The 26,837-nt window shown below is 40.6% G+C and overlaps 1 protein-coding gene across 1 annotated transcript in view; it reads left to right on the forward strand.

Moving 5' to 3' along the window:
- Positions 1 to 8,209: 8,209 nt before the first annotated feature.
- Positions 8,210 to 26,837, forward strand: part of LOC137768903 (serum paraoxonase/arylesterase 1-like) — a 29,304-nt gene continuing 10,676 nt past the window's right edge. The window contains 6 exon segments of the mRNA XM_068550633.1: positions 8,210 to 8,373; positions 19,103 to 19,172; positions 20,898 to 20,959; positions 22,203 to 22,274; positions 22,277 to 22,391; positions 25,447 to 25,573. Of these exon segments, the coding sequence (XP_068406734.1) occupies positions 8,302 to 8,373; positions 19,103 to 19,172; positions 20,898 to 20,959; positions 22,203 to 22,274; positions 22,277 to 22,391; positions 25,447 to 25,573 (518 nt within the window). The 5' untranslated portion in view covers positions 8,210 to 8,301.

Consider the following 26,837-nt stretch of genomic DNA (forward strand, 5'->3'; position numbering starts at 1 on the left):
CTGTTCCACTAGATTATTTGTCAATTGATGAAACAATATTACATTGTTTTAATTACAAAAGATTTATAATAAATCTTGATTTTTGGCAATAAGATCCTCCAAATTTGTTCTTCCTCAAAAATTTTTATGGCTAATTTTACTCCACATTTTTGGGGATAATGGGCACCATTAAATTTTGAGTCTCTCAGCAACTGAAGTTGACATATGAATCCATTTAGATCTTTAATTGCTGTCAGGAAAATTTTATAGTTTTCTATGTAGAGATTTTGTACATCTTTTATTAGATCCTAAGAATTTGGCAATTTTGATGCTATTGTAGATAGTATCTTTTTAAATTTTCATTTCCTAATGATTTGTTACTATACAAAAAGAAATGATTCTGTATACTGACCCTGTATCTGACCCTTCATAAATTCACCTATTAATTTTAATTGTTTATTTGTAAAGTCTTTTAGATTATCCATGCTAATCATGTTGTCTGTGAATAATGTTCTGGATTTTCTTTTAAATCTTGTTATCTTTTATTTCTTTTTCTTACCTGTAGTTTAATATTGAGTATGACTGATAATAGTGAGTATCCTTATCTCTTTCTTAATCACCAGGGAAAGCTTTCAAGTTCTTATCAAGTATGATGTTTGCTGTAGCTTTTCCTCTTTAGTAGCTATTCTTTATCTGATTAAGAAATTTTCATTCTACTTCTGATTTACTAAGGTTTTTTTTTCAAATCATAAATGAGTATGAATTTTTAAAAATATTTCCTGCATCTATTAAGATGATCTTTTTTTATCCTTTATTTTGTTAATTATATGATTGATTTAAAGCTTTAAGCCAAACTTGCATGCTGGGTATATACCCCACTTTGTCATAATATCTCTTTATATATTGTGAATTCAATTGGTTAATACTTTAAGATATTAATGTCCATGTTCATAATAAATATTGGGCTGTAATTTTGATTTTCCTTTCTTGTAATTAACTTGTCAGGTTTTGGTGTCATGGTTGTGTTGGTTTTGTAAAGAGTTGAGAAAGTTTTTCTACTCTCTGGAAGAGTTTGTTTAAAAATTAGTATCTTTTCTTTCTTAAACGTTTGGAAGAATTCACTCATGAAGCTATCTAGGACTGAAGATTTTAAATAATGGATTCAATTTCTTTAATAAATATACAAATATTGAGATTTTCTGTTTCTTCTTGTGTATTTTTTATAAGTTTAGGATTTCATCCTTTTCATCTAAATTTTCAAATTTAGTGGAATAAAGTAGTTCAGAGTACACTTTTATTTTTTAAAAATATCTTTAGGATCTGTGGTAATATTCTCTTCTGAAGATTTATAAATTTTAGTAGTATGTATTTTCAACAATCATTTTTTGAATATTTTGTCTTCTCTAACTTTTTTGTGTGGTAAAATTCACGTAACATAAATTTCACCATTTTAAACATTTAGAGGTATACAGTCCAGTGACATTTAATACATTCACAATATTGTGCAACCATCACTACTATTTAGTGCCAGAATATTTTCATTACCCCAAAAGGAAACCCATGTCCATTAAGCTGTTACTCCCCATTACCCTCTTCCGCCAGCTCCTAGTAACTTCTAAGCTGCTTTCTATCTCTGTGCATTTGCCTATTCTGGCTATATCATATAAATGGAATCACAATGTGCAGCCTTTTGTGTGGGGCTTCTTTCACTTAGCATAATATTTTCAAGGTGCAACCATGTTGTAGCATATATCAGGACTTCATTCATTATTATGACTGAATAACATTCTACACAATGGATATTCTCTCTTTGTTTTCTGTTTCCCTGATTGCTGGTCTTATCTTTATTGTTTCTATCCTTTGACTTCAGGTTTTTCAGTTTTTGAAATGCATGCTTAGACAACTGACGTGAAGTGGTATAGTAGTGTTAGCTTTTGCTTTATATACTTTGAGGTTCTGTTTTAGGTGCACATAACTTTAGGATCACCAAAGCTGGACATACATATTTGGGGCTCCTACACTTCTTAACCATATGACTTTGCATAAAATAGGGGTAATAACATTGGCCCTATCTCTCTTACCAGGATGTTATGTAGGTGAAAGCACTTTTTAAACTTTTTTTCTACACTTGGATAGAACTTTATTGTTTGCACTGCAATTGTTTTACATCTGCACAGCTATTTCACAGATTTTCTCCATTTATTTCATACAGTAAACCCACAGGAATTATCTTCATTTTACAGATGTTATTTCTGCTACTATAGAATTTCAGACAGCGACCATGAATCCAGTATTCAAGTCTGGTGTTTTTTGGGGGTTGGTTTTTAGGCTTTGTTTTGTTTTGTTTTTTTCTATTTTTACTAGAGCTGCCTCAGGCAGAATGGTGTTATTGGAGTTCTTAGGACATTGGAATTTCATACTTGTAGACACTTGAGAACATTGCAGTTACTGCCAACAAGGTTCAGCAACCTCTAGAGGAAGAATACCAAGTGCAGCCACCAAATCAACCCTTTGTGCCCGCACAGAATTAAACATTGCAGATTTGGCTCCAGCTCTCTGCCAATGCATTGACAGTTTTTACTGAATATTCAGTGAATTCAGGTTTGTGTGAGAAGATAAAAGAATTAGTAGATGTGCTTTTTACCAAATATATTTAAGAACTAAGATTTTAACGTGTGCAAATACTTAGCATGAAAGAGGAAAGGAAATGAATTATAAAAGTCAGGGTGATATCTGAGTTTATTATAGGACTTTTTAAAATCTTAGATTATAAATTGCTGGTGATAAAAAGAAATTCTAGGTTAAAAGCCTCCAAAGCTTCCCCTTCATTTTAAATTTTCATATTTCATGGACTCAATTATAATCTTTTTTACATGTTTTAACAACTCCAAAATAGGAAATTATTGTATAATTGATAGCTTTTAAGAATTGTGTCCCGCATTAGTTGATAGTTTTTCTTCTTTTCTAGGGGGTACATAAAATAATAAAGTAATAAATTAATAAATATAAAATAATTATATCATTTTAAAGTCAATAAATTATGGCATATTAAAGTGTTCCAGAGGCTCCGGTAATGGTTGTCAAACATTCATTCATTCATTTATTCAACAATGTATATTGAGCATCTAACCTGTGTTCAGTGCTGTACTAGGCATCTAGCTATAGCAACGAAGGCATTGTTATACAGGTTTATAGTCTAGTGAAAAAAGCAGAAAAGTAATAAGGTACTAATAATACAGAGTGGTAAGAACAATAAAGAAGAAGCATGGTGTGTATGAGAAGGGTATTTAACATTTAGGGGTCAAGAAAGACTAGCTGAAGTAAGTTCCAAACTGATGCCTGAAAGAGCAAGTAGGATGTGGTCATATCAACAATGAGGAATAGAGAGGCTATGGGAAAAAGTGTTTCAGACAAAAGAGTAGGTGCAGAGGCCCAGAGCAAGAGTTCCACAGAGAGTAGGTCATTTCAAAGTAATTGATAGCCCATTGGATATCATTAATTCCTTAAGAGTTTTAGCTTTTCCTTTAGACAAGCATTCTTAATGTCTGGCCCTGGTCATCATGGGCTTCAGGGGTGGACCTGTGAAACTACTGAAATCAAGTGTGTTTTGTGGATGTGTGAATCCAAGGAGAGGCTTTACTGCCTTCATCAGTTTCAAAGTTGGTTGAGTCCCTTCAAAAAAAGTTAAGAATCACTGCTCTACAGTCTCAGAGAGTAGAACAAACAAATTGGAAAGGATATTCATATACTGTATAATTGACACAATGAATGAATTAGTAAGTTAATAAATCAACTGGGTCAGAAGAGGAGGAAGTGGCATCCCTTGTCTAGTCTCTAACCCACCCTTCAGTCTGTGCTCTTCCTGCCTCCTTTATCCCTATCCCTTGCCATCCATTCCTTCTTTCATTCCTTCTCCAAATTTTTGAGTACTTACTATGTGCCAGAAATTGTTTTAGGAGTTGAAGAGAAAATAGAGGAGAAATTAGTCAAGACCTGGGCCCTCCTCAAGTTTAAGTGCTAACGAAGGGAAGCAGGCTGCATACAAGTAAGCAAACAGATAAACAAGATGGTTTCTTACGGTGAAGGGAGGGGTGATAGCCAAAGTCCTGAACACCTGGTATCACACATTCTCAGTCCCTCAAATTCAGCAGGGCACTCTGTGGGAGAAGAGTCCTGGAGACTCTACTGTGCCAAGCAGTAACCCCTTAGTGGCTGGATCATGGTGAAGTGTGTGTGTGTGTGTGTGTGTGTGTGTGTGTGACAGGGGGAGGTGGTTTCCCAAAGAAGGGAAACGGTCAGCATTGTGGGGGATCCCTTGGGGGGGTTTGAAGAAGAATTTACCAACCAGTACAGAAAGATATCACTATTCTAACAACCAGTAACTGTACTGGTGCCGACCATTTCATATCAGCTCTGGGGCCTTCGTGACTGGTGGTGGGCAGAGGATGCAAGGGGGGGCCTACTATAGACGGTAGCATTGGAAAAGCCCTCTCAGGAGAAGTGACATTTCAGCTAAGACCTGAATGACAAGAAAGAGAATCTCAAGGAGCAGTCAGGGAGCAGGTAAGGGAGTGGAGGGGGGAGGTATTCTAGCCAAAGGAAGCAAAGGCAAGAATGACGAGGTGCAATAAATTTGACATGTTTACAGATTGATAAGAAGGCTAATGTTGCTGGAACATTCATGAGTGAATGATAAGAAATCAGGTCAGATGATAGGCACAAGGCCAGATCTTGTGGGGCCTTTTAGGCTATGATGAGAAAGTAAAATGAGAAGCCGTGATAGGGAGGACTTGAGGCAGGGAAATGATATGATCTGATTTACATTTAAAAAAAATTACCTGCAGTGAGGAGAATGGATTAGAGGGTTAGAGTGAGATGAGGGAAGAGGTTGTTTGAGCCTACAGACAATGGTAGCCTGCGTCAGAGTGATGGCAGTGGAAATGGGGAGAAGTGGGCTGATTCAAGGTTGATTTGGAAGTTGTGGTGGTTTTAAAGATATGTCCACATATTCTTTGATATGCCTCCCCTCAAGAGGTGGAGCTTAATTCCTCTCCCCTAAATGTGGGCTGGATTAGTTGTTGGCTTCTAACAAAGAGAATAGGTCTGACATTAAGGGATGTCACTTCTGTAGTTGGGTTATTAACAGATTGTAGCTTCCATCTGGGAGGCATACTCTCTTGCTCTGTTAGATTGCTTATCCTGGGGGAGGCCAGCTACCTTATTATGCTGCAGCTCTGTGGAGAGGTCCATGAAGCAAGGGACTGCAGCCTGCCAAGAACTATGTGAGTGAGCTTGGAAGATGATCTCACCTCCTCCATCCCAACCCAGTAGAGCCTTCAGATGAGACTATAGTTGTATTAGCCAGGGTTCTCCAGAGAAACAGAACTGATAGTAGATAGATAGATAGATAGATAGATAGATAGATAGATAGATAGATAGATATAAGAGGAGATTTCTTACGTGAATTGGCTGACAGGATTATAGAGGTTGATATATGCCATGATATGCTGCCTGCAAGCTGGAGAACCAGGAAAGCCAGTGGAATAATTCAGTCTAGTCTGAAGGCCTGAGAAATGAGGGGCCACTGGTATAAGTCCCAGAGTCTGAAGGCCTGAGAACTAGAAGCTCCGATATCCAAGGATGGGAGAAGATGGATGTCCCAGCTCAAGTAAAGAGAGAGAGAAGTCATCCTTTCTCTACCTTGTCTGTTCTGTTCAGGCCCTCAACAGACTGGATGATGCCCGCCCACATTGATGAGGGTTGATCTCATCTACTGATTCAAATGCTAATCTCTTCTGGAGTCACTGTCACAGACACACCCAAGAATAATGTTTCACCAGCTATCTGGGCATCCCTTAGCCCAGTGAAGTTGACACATGAAATTTATCGTCACAGCATCTCTGGCTGTCAGTTCATGAGAGACCTCGAGCCAAAGTCAGCTATGTCATGCAGATTCCTGACCCATAGAAACTATGAGATAATAAATGTCTCTCATTTTTGACTGCTAGATTTTTAGGTACTTTGTTGTGTAACAGTAGACAATTAATATAGAAGTAGAGCCTATGACTGATAAGTTTGGTGCAAGGTGTGAGAGAAAGGGACGGATGAACAGAAATGTTTAGGTTTGGGGTTTGAGCAACTGCATAGTAGTGGTGCCATTTATGGAAGTGTGGAGGGCTTGGAGGATATAACATGTTGGTGTGAGGGAATCAATAATTCTGCTTTGGAGACATTTTGAAGAGACTACTAGACACCGCAGTGGGAGAGTCAACCAGGCAGCCAGTTAGTGAGCACAAAGGAAGTGCTCACCAGCCAACCAGTCATTAAATGTCTAATAAGGGACCACTTTTTGCCAGTCTCTTTTCTATGCCCTGGGGTCACAGTGGGGAAAAGACAAAAACCCTGACCTCAAGGAGCTTCCGTCCCATTAGGCAACAACAGAGTATAAATAAATTAACAAGTTGACTTTAGAAACAGTAAGTGATGAAAAAAAAATGTGATAATATCAAAAGGTTGCTGGAGGTGGCATGTGCTACTTTTAGCTAGACAGAGCGAAGATGATCTGTTAGAGTCACAGTAAGCCGCTTGAGCTAGGTGTGTGCATTTTGGGAACATCAGCATACTGATGGTATGTAAATCCACTGGAATTGGTGGGATCACCTTGAGGGAGAATGTAGAAAGAGAAGATACCTCAGAACTAGTCCTAGGGTTTCATCATTTTGAGGTCAGTGACAGGAGGACCCTGCAAAGAAGACCAAGAAAGTAGGAGAAAGACTGGGAGGGGGTGGAATCATGAATCCAAGAAAGTATTTAAAAAGAAGGAAGTGGTGATCTGCGCCCAACGTGGTTACAAGTTAAGTATGATTATGGCAGAGAAGTAATCACTGGATTGGGTAACATGGATGTTATGAGTGGTTTCATAAGAGCCAATTCTGCAGTTGAGTCAAAGGAACACAAGCTATATTAGAATGGTGAAGTGGAGAATGAGAGATGAAAGATATTCCCTAAAATTAGTTACTGAACCAAACAATCATTTTCTTATGCTTATAAATGAGAAAAGAATTTGGGAAGGGCTCAGCAGGCATTCATAGAGACAGCACCAACTTCAGGGGAGGGATCTTGTGCCCCACTTTTCAATAGCAAGAGTGTCAAAGAATTTGTTTCCATCATTAATCTGTTACAAGAGGTGGTGAAATGGAAGCAGCAACTGTTGACATGTCTTTCAAAGAGATTTAATTTTTTTACAGAAGGAGCAGAGAAAGAGAGCAGCAGGTAGTTAGAATGTGGGATCAAAGACTATTTTCCCCAGAAAACTATGAGTGACCCTAAAGCATGCTGGTATCTAATGGCAATATTCCAGAAAGAAAAGAAGAGGTGGATGTTGTAGTAGAGAGAAGTTGTAACTGGGACCAAAATCCTTGAGAAGGAAAGAAAAAAAGGGACCCAGAGCAAAGAGAAGAGCCGGCCTTTCGTGAACAGGAAACACTTCATTCATGGTAACAGGAGAGAAGGCAGGGACGGGTGTACAGAGGCACCTTCTACCCTGCTTTGCTCAGAAGTCTCCTTATCAGTGACGCCTCCCCTGACTCCCCTTTCTTAAATGGTACCTCCAGTATGCCCTATACCCTCCCCTGCTTTATTCTTCCCCATAGAATATGTGCATATCCATAGTGCATATTCGCATTATCCATAGCACTGCATATGCAAGAGTGATATACTTTACTGATTTCTGGCACATAGCAGGGACTCAATAAATGTCAGCCAAGTGCCTGGAATGAATGAACACTGGAGAGATGTACTTGATGAGCTGTAAAGTGAGGAGTGGTGCGGAACGAGATGCTTGATACCCAGATATCTGAAGGTGACACACGGTGGTAGACAGGTGAGAAGAAAATTATATCTTAGGGGTTCCAATCACAGCCCTCCCTTCCTTCTGTACCTTTTCTGGCCGAGTCACGGTGGGTGATCAAATTACTGAACCTGAGCCACAAGGATGAGGAGCTTATTAACACAAAGTGAGCGCTCCTCAAAGCCTGGCTCTCCCTTCCCACAGCTCTCCATTTCCCCCGGCCTGCTAGCTCTCCCCTTTTTGCCCGGTCTAGGCAGCTAGTTCCGGGTCTCCTCCCTTTAAGGCGCCGGGAGCGTGCAGCTCCAGGCCGCAGGCGCCGGGCCCAGCTCAGGCCGTCGGCGTACGGGGCGGGCCGCGTGAGCTGCGCCGCGGGGAGGGGTGGGGCCAATCCCTGGGCGGCCCGAGGCTGCGGGCTGGCGGGGGTCTCCCGCCCGTCTCGCGTCCGTGCATCCTTCCATCGTCCGTCCCAGGCCATGGCAAAGCTGACGGTGCTCACCCTCGGGATTGGGGCTGGCACTCTTCAGGGATCACCGCTCTTCTTATCTGTAAGTTGAGTTGTGCCGAGGGCTGCGGCCCACTCGCCTTCTTGTCCGTCCCACCCCCTAGCCAGGCCCTGGAGGCTCCCGCCACTCCCAAGCAGGTTCCGGGCTCTTAGAAAATCTGCAGGCGAGCGCTGGACGAACATCCCACAGCGACTGCATCAATATCCAACTTTCCCCGGCCACCTGAAAACGTACCCTTGTTCATGGCCTGGGAGAGAGGTTAAGGAGACAGTTGTCTTCGGTGTGAGTGGCCCAGCTGTTGGCACACACTAATTAATTTTTCATGAAAGCGGTGTATCTTGGGTACAGATTCACTTCTCAACTTTGCTTCAAAATAGATAACCAGATTGGAGGGAGGCCCTGATATTGTGTAAATTTAGGGAGGGAGCTCCCGCCTTGGCTGCCCGGCCGTGGCACAAACCTTCCCAGCTTGGAAGAGACAGAAAACTCGCGTGTGGAGCGGAGCAGGTGGGAAGGAATGGGCGCCGTGATGGCCCACCCGCTCCAGTGGGGGATGCGTGGGGCGTCAGGGGAGAGACCCTGGCACTGGCATTTGATGTCCTGAGCTCTTGCTGTGTCCCTTCCATTGTGGAATCTTGGGCAAATCACTTTACATTGCTAACATTAGCTGCTTCAGTAAGCCTCATATGGGAAGCACTTAACAAGGTGCCTGGGATATAGTTAAGTATTCAATAAATGTTAGTGCCCTGCTTCCCTTAAAGTATTTTATAAAGCTTTAAGTACTATACAAGGGGGAAAAGGTTTCTAAGAATGTATCAGTAGTTTTGTTAGTAACTTTTTTTTTTTTAATTTATTTATGGCTGCGTTGGGTCTTCGTTGCTGTGTGCGGGCTTCTCATTGCGGTGGCTTCTGTTGTTGCGGAGCACGGGCTCTAGGCGCTCGGGCTTCAGTAGCTGTGGCTCGAAGGCTCTAGGGCACAGGCTCAGTAGTTGTGGTGCACGGGCTTAGTTGCTCCGCGGCATGTGGGATCTTTCGGGACCAGGGCTTGAACCCATGTCTCCTGCATTGGCAGGCGGATTCTCAACCACTGTGCCACCAGGGAAGACCAGTAACTTTTTTAATAGGGGTTCAGAGTCTAAAGATCATCCTAATCCCTAAGGCTTAATCAATAAAACCTCATTATTTACTTTGAAGTACAACATCACTAAAAATCAAATTGAACATTTTGGATTTTTAGAAAAAAATCGTATGACCCTATGGACTGATTAGAAACATACATTCAGAATAGGTTTTTGTAACTATTGGGGTTTTCTTTTCTTCTAATTGTTGGTTATTTTTGGAATCACAAACTGTTAGAAAAAAGTAAGAAACAGTGATTTGGGGTTTTTAATCATGTGGATTTTCATTAATCATGGTACTATTTGTTGCCAAAGGAGAAAATATATATTATGTATTACATTTATATGTATATAAATACATTTTATATATATATATATATTTGTGCGGTATTACCCTGGTATTACCCATTATGAAAATAAATGAGATGTAAATATCTGACACCCCTTCTAGGCTTTCTCCTTTTGATTCTCCATTTACATCTATCCCTGGGTTTGTTCTGCCCACACTCTTCAAATTGCCCCACACAATTTGAAGATAGACCCTCACTCCTTCCTGGCAGATCTGTAATCTTCTAAAGGATTACAGATCTGCCAGGAAGGAGTGAGGGTCTATCTTTCTGGTTTCCCTTCCTTAATTTACTCTAAGGGTGGAGACTGTAGGCATTTTGTATATGCTTTTGTGTAAAAGTATAGCTTTACCACTACCATCCTAAAAAGTTTCTCTATCAACGTGAAGTCTTCGCTTATTTGATCTAACATTAATATTTCACCAAGTTTGTTCCTTGGAACACAAGTCACAAGATATGCTCCATAAAAAATACGTTCCTTGGATAAATAATTTTGCGAAATGTTGTCTACCGTAGCCTTTTCCTAGAGATTGACAATGTATTCTGGCATGTTGAAAGCTTTGAAAAGTCCTTCAGTAACAAAACAAACAAACAAAATGATTTTGCTTTGTCATTTCACAGACTTATTTGCCCACATCCTTCACTCCCTTTTTTGGTACCATCTATAAACATCCTGTATAACTCCCTGGGATACAGTTTGAGACAGACTATTCTACACCATTGATTTGCACCAAGGCTTAAATTTCAACTGAAAAAGTTGAGGCCTGGCCTTGGGCAGCAGACGGACCTTGGCCTTGGTTTCTGGGCCCCAAGCCTGATTCTGATTTGTCTGAAGGGACCAACGCACACTATGGTCATAGCTGAACATAATATCAGTCTCTGTGAGTCTCGTTGTTGGCCTTGCCTGTGGTTTCTTTTTGTGGATGGGGTGCCTGCTGGAGCTGCTTTGCCGTGGGGTTGCTGCAGTGGGATGACCTGGTCTAGTTTGAAGTAAGAACTTACTGTTTTACTTTCAGCACCTGGACGCAGCAAGTGGGGAGGGAGCCTCAGTCCTTGAACTTCTGGCTGTAGTCAGATGACTGAGAAGGGAAAAGGAAAGTGGAAGTGGGGTGGACCTCTGGTTTTTGAATAAAAAAGGCTAGAAGAGCCACGGCAGAAGTAGAAACAGGAGTAGGAGCGATGTGCAGCTGGGAGGATGGGTGGTTATGAAGATGGAGGATGGTTGCAGAGCCTTCGAGCAGCCCAGATAGAGGAGGAAGGGAAATTGCACTTACTGTTCGAAAAGCTGTAAAGCCTCACTACTGAAAAGCACTGTGGACCAGATGCATGAGCAGCAGCTGGAGTTCCCAGGACTTGCAGAATCTCGGGCCCCACCCCACACTACTGAATCAGAATCAGCATTATTTCACAAGCTCCTCAGGGGATGTGTATGCATGTCTCTAAAGTGAGACAGGAGGGAAGGGGGCGGGCATAACCCTTGAAAGAATGACATAGCTGTTGAGGACACAACAAAAACTGCTTAGAACAGATTAGGCCCGAGATGGCAGAAGATTCCACTTGCAGTAGAACTTGAGCCTCGTTATGCGCTCATTGTAATACATTACCATATGCCAAACGACACACCCACAGGCGCCATGACAGTTCCCAGCCGGCCACAGAAGGCCAAAAAGTGGGCGGTGACCCAATTCCTGGAAATCCTCTCCCCTTTCTCGAAATAGCTGGAATAATCCTCCCACTTGTTAGCCTATGAAATTACCCAGCCCATAAAAACTAACCACTCCTGCACCCCGGGCCTCTTGCCTTCTGAGCCGGCTGGCACTCTGTCTGTGGAGTGTATTTCTCCCAGAGCTGCTCTCCTTCTGAGACGCCCAAGTTCTGTCTCTGGAATGTGTATCTCTGCTTTCCCTTTACTCTGGCTCGCTCTTGAATTCTTTCCTGCCCAGAGCTAAGGACCCTCACTTGGCGGCCCGAGACCTGGGTCATGAGCCTCCTCTCATGCCCCATTTTCCTGCAACCTCTTTACAAAGTCTGTTAATAAATCTACTTCTTACCTGTCACTTTGCCTCTCGCTGAAGTCCTTCTGCGCCGAGACATAAAGAACCTGAGCTTCGTGAAGTCCTGAGACTAGGTGTGCGGTTGCAATCAGAAGACTGTGGGTTCGAGTCCCCTCTTAAGCCAGAGATTGTGGATTCCAGCCCCACACGAGGCTCGTCTGTGTTCGAGTCCCACATGAGGTGTGACTGGATTCGAGTCCTATCTGAGGTGCGCGGTTTCAAAAGGACCTTCAAATCCTGCGTCACGCGTCTGAGAACCGAGGTGAATCCGCAGAGGCGATACATCTTTTTTTCCTCAGAGACGCGGTGTATGCGAGTGGGGCAGGTTCACAAGAAGTTATATAGTCCTGGGGCTGGAAGGAACTTGTGGAAGAATACTAGATGTGTCTTGAGGGGTTCCGGGATGCTTCTGAGGTGATAGCAGCACAGAGCAAAGAAAGAAGGGAGCTCGCCTGGATCAGTAGTCTTCCCTGCCCTTCTTTGTAGTTGGCTGCCGTGGCCTCGCGGGGTGTGCACTGCGCAAGTCCAGGAAATGCCGAGGACTGCGATATAAACAGCGCCCCCTGCAGTGTGGAATGTTTCAGCCCCGCGTCTCTGGGACAACTTCCTCATTCCTAAATTGCCCACTGTAATGCATGAGATCGTTCATTAGAAGGAAACAGCAAAGCTAGCATTAATATTTCTGCCACCCCCATGCCCACTCCAGGCAGCACGCTCTAGTGGGAAGAGGGCAGGGGGAATTCCAACAGACCTGGGTTGCATCTCAGTTCTGCCACTTTCAAGTCACTTTGTCACTGACCCAGATTCTTGGACTTTTTAATCAACAGAAATTGATAACAGGTCAGAAGAGAAATTTAGGCAAGGCTTTTTGGGGACCTGTGCTGCAGCACAGGGAGCGAAAACAACGGGTTCCCTTGCTCGCTCCCTGAGGGAGGGCGATCTGGTCCTTTAAATGAGGTGTGGGTAGGGGCACATGCAGCAGCTGGGCCAGAGGGGTGGCTTAGGTGGCCTGCGCACCACCTTGGTGGAGCTGTGTGCAGGGATCATGTGCACTACCCTGCTTTTGTTCCAGACACCTCATGAATGGCAGTTGGGTCTTTGGTCTTTTTGTATCATATTGTCCATAATTTGTCCCAACTGCACATGCACGCAGTTACTTTTAGTCCCTTATAGTTTGTATTCTGTTGCTTGAGCAGATGTTTGTCCAAGTGTAAGCATTGTAGAAAAGGGTCCCGGGTCCCAGGTCCCAGCCTGTCTCAACTTTACCATTCTGAGCCTGTTTCTCCACCTAAATATTATGGGCTCATAATACATATCACAGTAGGATATATATAAAATCTGGCACATGAAAGATACTCTGTAAATGTTAGCTTTTATTATTGCCATACACTATCTCAAAAATCTACCTATGAAGGTTGCAGGATACAAAATTAATGCACAGAAATCTCTGGCATTCCTATACACCAACAACAAAAAATCAGAAAGAGAAATTAAGGAAACACTCCCATTTACCATTGCAACAAAAAGAATAAAATACCTAGGAATAAACCTGCCTAAGGAGGCGAAAGACTGGTACTCAGAAAACTATAAAACACTGATGAAAGAAATCAAGGATGACATAAACAGATGGAGAAATAGACCTTGTTCTTGGATTGGAACAATCAATATTGTGAGAATGACTATACTACCCAAAGCAATCTACAGATTCAGTGTAATCCCTATCAAACTACTAATGGCATTCTTCACAGAATTAGAACAAAAATTTTTACATTTCATATGGAAACACAAAAGACCCCAAAGAGCCAAAGCAATCTTGATAAAGAAAAATGGAGTTGGAGGAATCAGGCTCCCTGACTTCAAACCATACCATCAAGCTAAGTAATCAAGACAGTATGGTACTGGCACAAAAACAGAAAAATAGATCAATGGTACAGGATAGAATGCCCAGAGATAAACCCACACACATATGGGTACCTAATTTATGACAAAGGAGGCAAGAACATGCAATGGAGAAAAGACAGCCTCTTCAATAAGTGGTGCTGGGAAAACTGGGCAGCTACTTGTAAAAGAATGAAATTAGAACACTACCTAACACCATACACAAAAATAAACTTCAAATGGATTAAAGACTTAAATGTAAGGCCAGACACTATAAAACTCTTAGAGGAAAACATAGGAAAAACACTTTTTGACATAAACCACAGCAAGATCTTTTTTTGACCCACCTCCTAGAGTAACGGAAATAAAAACAAAAATAAGCAAATGGAACTTAATTAAGCTTAAAAGCTTTTGCACAGCAAAGGAAACCATAAACCAGACAAAAAGACAACCCTCAGAATGGGAGAAAATATTTGCAAATGAAACAACAGACAAAGGATTAATCTCCAAAATATACAAACAGCTCATGGAGCTCAATATCAAAAAAAACAAAACAATCCAGTTAAAAAATGGGTGGAAGACCTAAAGAGACATTTTACCAAGGAAGACATACAGATGGCCAAGAGGCACATGAAAAGATGCTCAACATCACTAATTATTAGAGAAATGCAAATCAAAACTACAATGAGGGATACCTCATGCTGGTTAGAATGGCCATTATCAAAAAATCTAGAAACAATAAATGCTGGAAAGGGTGTGGAGAAAAGGGAACTCTCTTGCACTGTTGGTGGGAATGTAAATTGATACAGCCACTATGGAAAACGGTATGGAGATTCCTTATAAACCTCAAAATAGAATTACCATATGATCCAGCAATCCCATTACTGGGCATATACCCAGAGAAAATCATAAGTCAAAAAGACACATGCACCCCAATGTTCATTGCAGCACTATTTACAATAGCCAGGTCATGGAAGCAACCTAAATTCCCATCGACAGACGAATGGATGAAGAAGATGTGGCACATATATACAATGGAATATTACTCAGCCGTAAAAAGAAACAAAATTGAGTTATTTGTAGTGAGGTTGATGGACCTAGAGTCTGTCATACAGAGTGAAGTAAGCCAGAAAGAGAAAAACAAATACCGTATGCTAACGCATATATATGGAATCTAAAAAAAAAAAAAAAAAAAAATGGTACTGATGAGCCTAGTTGCAGGGCAGGAATAAAGAGGTAGACATAGAGAATGGACTTGAGGACATAGGGTGGGAGGGGGAAGCTGGGGCAAAGTGAGAGTAGCATCGACATATATACACTACCAAATGTAAAATAGTTGGCTGGTGGGAAGCAGCGGCATAGCACAGGGAGATCAGCTCCGTGCTTTGCGATGACATAGAGGAGTGGGATAGGGAGGATGGGAGGGAGGCTTAAGAGGGAGGGGATATGGGGACATGTGTATGCATATGGCTGATTCGCTTTGTTGTGCAACAGAAAGTAACACAGTATCATGAAGCAATTACACTCCAATAAAGATCTATTAAAAAAAAATCTACCTATGAATGATCCACTTAATGAGTGGTACTTGAATGTATATTGTGATGATACCTCACTGAGACCATAGGCTAAGGACGAATAACTCACTGGCCCTCCTCTGTCAATGCAACCAACATCATCTTCTCCATCTGATGCACTAGCCTACTAATTCCACAAAACAATTCAGCAGACATCTACCAAGTACCTTCTTTTTTCCTTGAGTGCTGTATTCATGTGGGAAGTCACAGGGATGAATAGGATGCAGTATTCACTCACAGATTTCAGAGTTTACTGTGAGCAATGAGACCACAAACTGATTACTGTAAAACAATATGGTAAGAGACTCTGTAGATGTATACGTGAAGGTTCATGAGGATAAATGAAGGAGTTACTAATCCTGTCACAGAGGGTCAGTAGGAGCTGCAGACCGTCATGAGTAGGAATCTTCCAGGTGGGTTAGCAGGAAGGAATAGGTGGAGGGAAAACTTGCATGAGAAAGTGATGTAGAGTAAAGGGTCCTTGGTTTCATGGCACCTGATTTCAAATCCCAATTCCATCCTTTTAAGGATAGTAGGACCCAATAAGGAATATTGAATAATGAGGAGTGTGCAGTGGCAGAAGGTAGACCAGGCGAGGATGCATATGGCCCCAAGGAAAGTTCCAGAATGGATTTCTTAATGCATAGCTAAAGATCCTTGCTTTCTTTTGTATGGAGCTGGCATGTATTTGCAAAGAATAATTCATAGCAGGGAGTATGTGATTTCTGGCCAGAGTTCAGCAGCTTATAAATCTGCAACACATCTCAAACATTGAACTTTATCCTTTAGACCTGGAACATTTGGACTTAATCAAGCCCTTGACAAGATATTTCCTGATAATTGAAAATAAAATAGAAAAATATGAGCTGGATTATAGTAATGCAAGCTGAATTGTCTTCTGGCACTTCCTTCAGCTTTTTGGAAGTGGTGATACCGGTAAATTTTGCTGGGCAGAGGACCGAATGTGATCTTTGCATTCATGCTTCAGTTCTAATCCCAGCTCAGCCACTTCATAATTTTGTAGCCTTGAAAAGCCACTTAATCTTAGTCATCTGTAAAATAGGGAAAACAATACCTCAGGGAGAGATCAGAGGATTAAAGCAGAGTAATTACAGTACCTGAATTGTACTAGTAATGATTAGTCTGTTGAGATTTGACTTCTTTTGGCCACAGATTTGAACCCAAAGCAACCGAGTGCTCACTTAATGCCTCCTTACCTACTGTGGGCTCCCTTTAACTGTGATTATTCTGCCTTTTCCAGGTTAGAGATCAACTTCCATGAGAGAGAAGCCTAAGTTAGGATACGGGCCAATCAGTTCTGCTTTTCTCTGCCCTCTGTGAACACATCACATTTAATGAACCTTGCAAGCCAGGCTGCATACCTCTTCTTCCTGTGTGATTTTGACTCTAAAAAAGCTAATTTGGCTATCCTTGGCATTTTTCCCAAGTCTTGACCCACTCACTGATTGCACGTCACTGACTTCTTCTGTGTCACTCTTTGTAATGTCCTTGATTATGACCTCCAGTCTTAACATCTTGTACCTGTCCTTTGAGTTCCTTGGGGCACTCCGTGTATATTCACGGAGGTTTCTGTAGACCAGTGTTTTTCAAAATGGTGGATCACAAAATCAATTTAGTAAATTATGATCAACACTTACCTATTTATTTATTTATTTATTTTTATTTTATTATTTTTAAAATTGAAGTATAGTTGACTTACAATATTATATTAGTTTCAGGTGTACAACATAGTGATTCAGTATTTTTATAGATTATACTCCATTTATAATTATTATAAAATATTGGCTATGTTCTCTGTGCTGTACAATATATCCTTGTAGCTTATTTATCTTATGCATAGTAGTTTGTACTTCTTAATCTCCTACCCTTATATTGCCCCTCCCCACTTCCCTCTTCCCATTGGTAACCACTAGTTCTCTATATCTGTGAGTCTGTTTCTCTTTTGTTATTTTCATTCATTTGTTTATTTCTTAGATCCCACATATAAGTGATAACATACAGTATTTGTCTTTCTATGCCTGACTTATTTCACTAAGCATAATACCTTCCAGGTCCATCCATGTTGTTGAAAATGGCAAATTTCATTATTTTTTATGGCTGAGTAATATTCCATTGTGTGTGTGTGTGTGTATGTGTGTGTGTGTGTGTGTGTGTATATATATACATATATATATATATATAAATATACACACATCCTCACCAATATTTGTTATTTGTATGACCAGCATCTTTAAATAAATGAAATAGAATTGAATAGAAAAGTTAATTTATTAAATGTATTAGGGTGAGTATCACTTTGTGAACTTTGTTTCAGGGGTGTGTGTGTGTGTGTGTGTGTGTGTGTGTGTGTGTGTGGTGTGTGTTTCTACCATGCAAAATGCTTTTCCTAACGTGGGTCTTAGTCTGAAAAGTTGGTAAGGCTGCTCTAAACGTTCCCTTTTATTTCTTTATTGCAAACTTTTTTGATTATAACGTCAGATTTCCATTGTTGAAATATTTTTTTGTTTCTCAGGTCATGGGGGCAGATCCCAAGTTTCCTTTGAAGTCTGCTTTCTAAGTTTGTGTCCATCATTCAGGGACCCACCCTCTCCTTGCAGGCCAGGCCTTCCTCATCTATCCATTCACCTCTGGATCTCTAGCACCCAGGTTCTCTACTATGTGCCTCAAGGTGAACTGTGGTGCTTTAACAAAGCTGATTACTAGACCCCACTGCTAGCCTCTTAGCTCAGACCCTCGTAGAGGGTAGAATTGATAGCCAATGGCATGATAGTAGGAGCATGCTACATTTTTATCTGAATGAAAAGATGCAATAATCAGTCACCTCCAAATTCCTATTATTTTATACCATATTGTTAGGAATTTTATGCAAAATGTCCAGTCACCCTTAGCCCATCTTCCTCCTTCTATGAGACTAAATTATCAGTAAGACAAAGTGAAAACTTTCTCTGCCTGTCTATCTTTAGTCAAATAAGATTTCTAGGGATTGTTGGATAATTGTTGCTGCTCACTCTGACTATATTGTATCATTAGTTCTCAAAAGATGTTTATTGTTTAGATCTCTTGGCTGTGCTAATGTTGTGGTCCATTTCTTTCAAATGCTGCGTCAATAGCTCTGTGCTGCGCAGGCAGCCTGCTGGTACTTCCTTCTCACATCTGTTCTTTTTTCCTTTGTCCTTCACTCAGATGTTCCCCACAATGTTTATGCACTCAGATTTAGTAAGTCACTTTTGGGTGTGTGTATGTGCAATGCCTTTTTATATGTTGGCCTTGGGTATGATTTTCTGAAGTTATGAATCCTTTAAGCACACCTGCATTTTTCAAGTAACACACCCGAAAGCAGATGTCCAGTCCAGGCTTTGGGGCCACACTGGGCAGATGGGCAGGAGGCCCATCTGTCAGCAGCCCTAAAACATCAATGGAATAAATTGGAACCCTGTTGCTATTTAACCCAAATTTCCACTTAGGACTCCTGACACAGCTGATGAAATAGTTCCTGTTCTGCCAAAGGGCACAGAGTCCTCAAGAGGACACTATGTATCTCCTTTGTGTATCTACCCACCTCTGCTAAATAAATACTGAATGTTGTGTCCAGGGACCCATGTGTCTTGCTCAGGTCTGGTCTGGTAGAATTGCTCAGGTTTCAGGGACCACTAACCCTGGGGTTGAAACCCAGGCAAAAAGTACAGTTAAGGAGAACTTTATTGGCTACTTACCTTTGCAACTTAATTATAATTTCTGGACAGTTTTATGCATAGTTGATTCCTTTTTATCTCTCCCAGAACAAGAAAGAATGCTTCCCAAGAGTAAAATTGGTAGAACTTCCTAACTGTAAATTAGGAAAAGGAATAGGTAAGTATTTGAGAGGAGGAAGTATCTCGCTTGAACTTGAAGTATTATCGTCCGAGTTATTTGACTAATATACTTGTTAAATTTTGTTCAAAAATAAAACTATGAACCAGGAGAGTATTATTAAGTCCGTAGTTAGTTATGAATACCAAATTACTTGACTTTTGACTTTACCAACCTACTGTCAACGTTTTTAACTGTTTTTTGATCATTTGTTTTTGTTTGGTCCGTTTAGCAAAAACAATAGTCAGACAGTGTTTGATTTTATGGTAATATAACCTGAGCAGATGGCAGAGGAGGGACAAAAGAGGAATAAAAAGCAATGAGTAAAGGGTAAAATTTTTAAAAGACCTCACACACCTTTGCAGTTACCACAGGGCTTCTCCTCATGCATCTCTCTTTTAGTATCTGGGAGGAAAATTTTTCCCAGAAGCTCTCAGCAGATTTTCCCTTAGATCTCATTAATCAGAGCTAGACAACAGACTGGTGCCCTAGCTGCAAAGGAAGCTGGGAAAGTAATTATGGGCCTCCTTTGTGGAAGACTGACCCTTCAGCAAAGATAAAAGGGCCAGGGAATAGCAGCTGGTAGGCAACCAACAGGAGTGTCAGAGGACTCAAGTCCCCATCTGGCTTCAACCAACCAGCTTTGTTATTTGAGAACAACTTGTTTGACATTCATGCTTTTTTTTTTTTTTTTTTTTTAATTTTTATTGGAGTATAGTCGATTTACAATGTTGTGTTAGTTTCAGGTGTACAGCAAAGTGAATCAGTTATACATATACATATATCCACTCTTTTTTTTTTTTTTTTAGATTCTTTTCCCATATAAGTCATTACAGAGTATTGAGTAGAGTTCCCTGTGCTATACAGCAGATTCTTATTTGTTATCTATTTTATATATAGTAGTGTGTATATGTCAGTCCCAATCTGCTTTTGTTATGTTTTGAGGGGTTTTTTAGAATTATCTATCTCAGTTGACTGAGGTTGGAAAGGCTAGACCACATGACTTAATGCAGTTAACATCAGTAAGCTTGGTCAGATATCTTACAGTGTAATCTTTTTTTCTAGAAAACAAACATGATATTGATATTAAATATCACTGGATATTTGAAAAACAAACACCTCCACTAAAATTATTAATACCAAATCAGAAATCCCATATGTCTCGAGATTGAATGAAATCCAAAAAATTTACAGGTACTTAAAGCATAACTAATTTGGTGATATTTTATCGATGTTTATATTAATAGTAAATGCATATTTGGCATATGAAATGTATCCCCATTTTAACCAAAGCATTTGGAATTTGTTTATATTTCCAATAGGGTTTTCAAAGAGTTTATTTGGTTTGGAATTATTAAGTATCAACATATATTGGGAGTTTATGTCTTTAAAAAACAGCAGGCTATTTTCAAATTACTGTACCTTTTGTACATTTAGTGAATTTCCATGTACTTTAAGAGGTTTTGGGCTCTAAGGAAAAAGTTCTAGTCCATCAATTTAAAACAAATATATTAAGTGTACATTTTAAATATACTTTATTTCAATATATGAATCGCTTTTAATTTTTAAATAATCACATTAGTCAACTGCAATAAATAAATGAACCTATCAAAGAAGAGCTAAATATGTAGCCCTATTTTCAAGTTAGGAGTGATAAAGAAAAGGACCCTTAGCTTCCTGCAACAGTATGAAACAATCTGTGCTCTCTATTCTCTTTTCTCACAGAAACTGGCTCTGAAGACTTGGAGATACTTCGTAATGGACTGGCTTTCATCAGCTCCATAAGTGTTTCCTTTCACTTACTGTGCTCTGAACCGTTTTCTAGGACTGGCCGCTTGTCTTTTGTTTCAGCCTTTTTTATACCAATGCCCATCTTCAAATAAAATGAGCAGTGATATGGTTCAAAAAACAAACCGTATATGCATTCATACTGATGTTATGATTTTGATAGTATATGTTCTATGCATATTTGTATTCCTGTGTGTACAGTGAACTCTTATATTCCCCTGTCTTCCATTGTGGCAATTTGTGAGTCCAGTGAGTTCAAGAATGGCTTCCCATTCATCTGTCTATTCCTTGAAGCACTTAAGTGGTATATTCAAATATTTGCTGAATTGAGTGTATATATGTGTGTACGTGTGTGTAAATATATCCCCTCACACATCCTTTAGATTTTTATCTTTTTTTATACTTTTCAGAATAAGCCTTTTAATTTAAAATCGTTGATACTTTATTCCACAATTTCCAAACTTTGAAGAGAAAAGCCACCATGTTGTTGAACCTCTCCTGCGTATAGATCATTGCGGTAGGTGATATAGCTCAAAACAAAAGAAGTCAACAACCTAGTCTAGGAAAACAGAGTTGATAGCATACAGTATACAAGTCATCCAGCCATTGAGAACCCTTTGCTTCCTGTTGTAGTTCATTCAATCCAGTTTTCTCCTGTGAAGATGGAAGACTAGTCATCCTCTGCAGAAGTGTCTTACAAACTCTTTTTTAAAGGAACAGAATATATATTTCCAGCAAACTCTTATATGGGACCCAGATACGTAAAACAAATAGATATGTGTCGTTGTTCTACCTTCAGGCTAAGAAAGGAGTTGCTCCCTGGGCTTTACTAGACTTCCCCTAAACCTCGTCTCTGAGATGCTTCCAATGAACCTGCTAGGGGATGGTTTAAAAACCATAACCAATGTTCTGTCCGTGTTCCTTGCTTATATTATTGAAGCCCATTCGTAAATGTTTCTTTGGTCTGCTCTTCTTTTTTTTAATCTTTGTCATGGGTTGGTAGCTTGATAGCTGTGATATTCGACACACATGGAAGGGTCTGTGCCTGTTGTGTGGGGTCACCTGGTGGAGCATGTGGCTCCCGGAGACCCCGTGGGCCTATTGCACGAGCCAACTAAGAGGCTTCCCGTGGGGCCCTGTGGCCGGAACCAGACAGTGTGAACCCATGTGCCATCTGCCACCTCCATCAGCATTTGAAGTATTTATAAAGTGTCTGTGTTTTCTCCTCCATTATTCTCTAAGGGATTAAAATATCCTGGAATAAAGAGCTTTGAACCCGATAAGCCTGGAAAAATACTTCTGATGGACATGAACAGTGGATCATGTCCACTGTTGAAGAGGATACGACAGTGTTGGAACTGAGGATCAGTGGAAGTAACTTTGATTTGTCTTCATTTAACCCTCATGGGATTAGCACATGCACAAATGAAGGTAACAATATTTATTTAATGTTTATTTAATGTTTAATGTTTGTTAAAAATAAAGCCAAATTTAAAAAAACAGAAAAATGTTAGTGAAAGAATATTTCTTTTCATCCAACTAAAGTATAATCATGAACAATGTTCTTACTCTGGGTTTTAAACTTACCCTCATGTTAATTAAATATAACGTTACAACCACGTAAAGGCTTGAGGATGCTGAAATATTTGAGATTTGCAAAACACCTAATTTTTAAAAATACCAACCTTCACATTATCTCTGTAATTACTATAGTAATGATATTCAGCTCTAATCATTATGGTTTTTTCCAACTTAAAGAATTTTACAGATCCAGGCATTTACAGGAATAGATTTTTCTAATGTAAGACACCTGCAACCTACAGATCCACTGACAGATGGTCACTTTCAATGTCTCCCTGCCCACTGGTGCCTCTGGTTGTCTTCAAACTACTTCTCCACATTTTAACATGTTGCCCCACCCCTTATGCCTTCATCCCACTTCTTCCCTTCTTTTTGCAGCCATTTCCTTGGTCTCTACATTAACTCTCAATCCCGGTTGCACACACAAGCACCTGGAGAGTTTTAAAAAGCCTGATGTCCAGGTCCCAGCCCCAAATATTCTGATTCAGTTGGTCTGAGGGAGGCTTGGGCGGTAGTGCTTGTTACAAGCTCTCCAGGAGATAAAAATGTGAGACCAGGGTTGAGAATCAACCCTGTCGTCCATCTCCTTATCAGACAGTCCCTTCTTCGGTCCCTGCAGACTTTTCCCATTTTGGTGGGCTAAAATTGCTGCCTTGAAAGTTATCAGCAATGTCTCTCTCTCTCTTCCAACTCTCCCCCTCTGCCTCTCCTTCCTCCTTGCCCTCCCCTCCTCTCCTCCCTCCCTCCCCGCTTCCTTCCTCCATCTCATTTTATACTGTTGACCCCTTTCTCCTTCAATTCAATCGCCCCTCCCTGATACTCCAGTACACTTATCTGTTCTTATTCTGATTCTGCTGCAGGTTGTCTCCCCTCTTTATTATTTTGTCACTCATTTCGAATTCTCTGAGCATTCCCCAAAGGACCAATATTTTGCCTCCTCTTTATTTTCTCTATTTCAGAAAGTTCAGCCATGTCACAACTGTAACTGTGCTGGCTCTCTAGGAGAACACCCCCAAAGTGGATGATGATGATGATGATGATTTTAATCAGCTCTTCAGTTCCCTCCCTTCAGCTTATTAGATACTTCTATTTGGGTTCCTCTCCTATAGCCACATTAAACTCAAAATGTCGAAAAGTAATTCTTTATCCTCTTATCTTCCATTCTTCAGGTTTACCCCATATGACTTCTCTTCTTCCATATATGTATATATGAAATATACATATATCCGTATATATTTCCCTTTCAATGACCTCTTCACCCATTTATCAACACTATATTTTATTTTCAAAATATTTTAAGTGCAAAGGAATAGGGTGTTGTGTGTGTGCATGCTCTTTTAAATTAAAATGGGAAAAGTAACCACATAAATATTACACAAGTGCTCGTATAAATTGCTTTTGCATTAAACACTACATCGTGGATTCCTTTCTCTGACAGTGCATTTAGAGCTACTTTACAATGGCTCTTTAGAATTCTGTTGTGTGGGAGTACCATAACGTAGTTCATCTGTTGATGGATATTCAACCTGTTCCCACCTTTATGCTCATTGAAAACAATGCCAAAATAAACATTCTTGTACATATAGCTTCTGTGAATACTTCCTTAGGATAAATTCCTAGAGGTGGAATCTGCTGTGCAAAACGTGAATCTGGGTTTTAATCCTCACTTACGTTTGATTTCCGACTCCCTCATTCCTCAGCCATCATCAGGGACTTTTGATGCTTCCTGTCAAATGCCTCTCTTGTCCTTTCCTGTCTTTTCCTGTCAGTGCCATCTTCCTGGTCCAGTCCCTTCTCTCCACGTGCCTGGATTACTGCCATACCCACAGGTCATGTTACTCCTTGGTTGAAAGCCCCCTATAAGTAAGCCCTGGATCCCTATCCTAAGCCCTGAAGACTGGCCTTGGCTCCTGTTTCTGTGGCTTCAGTATTCCCACTCTTTCACTCCTCCAACCACAACCTCACCATTAAGTGTTCCAAGGAAACGCGTGCCTCAGGCCCTTTGCACGCTCTCTTCCTTCAGCCTGGAGCACTCTTTCCCCAGATATTCACATAGTTCAGTCTCTCATTTCATTAGATATCTGGTTTGACATCATCTTCTCAGAACTTCCCTGACTCCTCTGAAGAAGACATCTCATTACTCTCCATCCCTTTATCTGGTTTTGTTTTCCCTTTGTAGCACTTAGCACCAATTAAAATAAACATTTGCTTGTCAAATGGACTAATGGGAAGCTTCATAGCTGGCTTTTCTGTTCAAATTTCTTCAATTCAACCTCCTAAACTTTACACTATTTTCCTTTAAACACCAGTTCAGTCACGTCAAAGCTTTCTGAAGACTCACTGCTTCCAAAGGCAAAGACTATGGCCTAACTTCACTTGCCGGTTCTGATCATACCTTCTTGACCACTTAAACTGGTCTCTTTCATGTCTCAGAGTTGCACTGACTCCCAGAATCTGCTTCCCTTTGATATTATCTCTCACATGGTCTTTTTATGGAATTGATCATCTCACACTGTGTAAATTACACCTGAGCACACCTTCTCTTATTGATATTCTTCACATCTTTTATCTCTTTTATCTCAGTGCTGCATCTTGCTGAGACCATTTGCAGTAGAAAGCTTAATAAGCTCTTTGGAGTTTTAGTGTCAAGGGCTGCTCATTCTTAAGTTGAGGATTTTTTTTCCCCTTGTGGAGTCTGGAGTTTTTAGAGACTGTCACTGGGTCTTCCTTTAGCCATTTTTCTTTGGAGCAATCACAAATGCTTCTCTACAAAGAGATGAAAATATTCCATCTGCCTGATACCCTAAGTACTGGTTGGAGGTGGGTTGAAATTGCTTTCTGGAGACAGGGCTGACAGCTGACAGCTCGGTTAATGTTTCCATTTTTGTTTTTAATCTCTTCTCAGATAATACCATGTACCTGCTGGTGGTGAACCATCCAGATTTTAAGTCCACGGTTGAGTTGTTTAAATTTCAAGAAGAAGAAAAGTCACTTTTGCATCTGAAAACCATCAAACACAAACTTCTGCCTAAGTACTGAGATATGTCATATTTCTATTTTCCTTTAACACCAGTGGATGGTTAATCCATTTTTAGTGTTTCCTTTTGGCAGGGAGTGGGGGACGGGGTGGGAGGATAATGGCAACTCCCCTTTCTAATGATCACAAACTCCTCCAAGTGTTCTTCTGCAGAAACTTTTTTTTTATATAAATTTATTTATTTTATTTATTTATTTTTGGTTGTGTTGGGTCTTCGTTGCTGCATGCAGGCTTTCTCTAGTTGTGGCTCGCGGGCTCAGTAGTTGTGACTCGCGGGCTCTACAGCGCAGGCTCAGTAGTTGTGGCGCACGGGCTTAGTTGCTCCGCGGCATGTGGGATCTTCCCGGACCAGGGATCGAACCCGTGTTCCCTGCATTGGCAGGCGGATTCTTAACCACTGCGCCACCAGGAAAGTCCTCTGCAGAAACTTTTGAGGACTCAAGCCCCTCAGAGAAGACCCATCCTCTTCCTCTCTCATTTCCCAGGTTGGCTGGATGCTGCTTTATGGCTCCTGGCCTACCAATTGAACAGATTATTTTATTAACTTTTTACAAATATTTTCTTTTTTTTAATTTTTATTTTTGGCTGTGTTGGGTCATCGTTGCTGCGCGTGGGCTTTCTCTAGTTGCAGCGAGCAGGGGCTACTCTTTGTTGTGGTGCACGGGCTTCTCATTGTGGTGGCTTCTCTTGTTGCAGAGCACGGGCTCTAGAGCTCAGGCTCAGTAGTTGTGCACAGAGCACGGGCTTAGTTGTTCTGCAGAATGTGGGATCTTCCTGGACCAGGGCTTGAACCCGGGTCCCCTGCATCGGCAGGCGGATTCTTAACCACTGCGCCACCAGGGAAGTCCCACAAATATTTTCTTAATTAGGTTTTATTTCTATACCAGTTTGGATTAAAGAAAATGAGGCCTGGAGTATTTAACTTGCCTCAGGTGACACTGTCAATAAATGGTACAACTGGAACTTTAACCCTGGTATCTGGAGTCTGGAGCTTGTGCTCTGAGTCACTATGAAATAGTGAAAGCTTATTTTATTTGTTTTACCATTTACTCTTGGAAATCTTAATTTTGTCCAATTTCCCAGAGTTAGAGTATTTTTTTTCTGGGCAATTGCAAATATATTGGTCTTTGGCAATATAGAAGCAAACTATAGTTAGTGCCACAATTAACTAAAATTCTGCTCTCTCAACCCAAGGATTAGCCATGTATATTTTCTGCTTTGTATTTGATGGTTGTTTATATGGTTGTCTACAACATTAA

This window comes from Eschrichtius robustus, chromosome 8 (assembly GCF_028021215.1).
Source record: "Eschrichtius robustus isolate mEscRob2 chromosome 8, mEscRob2.pri, whole genome shotgun sequence".
In the NCBI taxonomy this organism is placed as follows: domain Eukaryota; kingdom Metazoa; phylum Chordata; class Mammalia; order Artiodactyla; family Eschrichtiidae; genus Eschrichtius; species Eschrichtius robustus.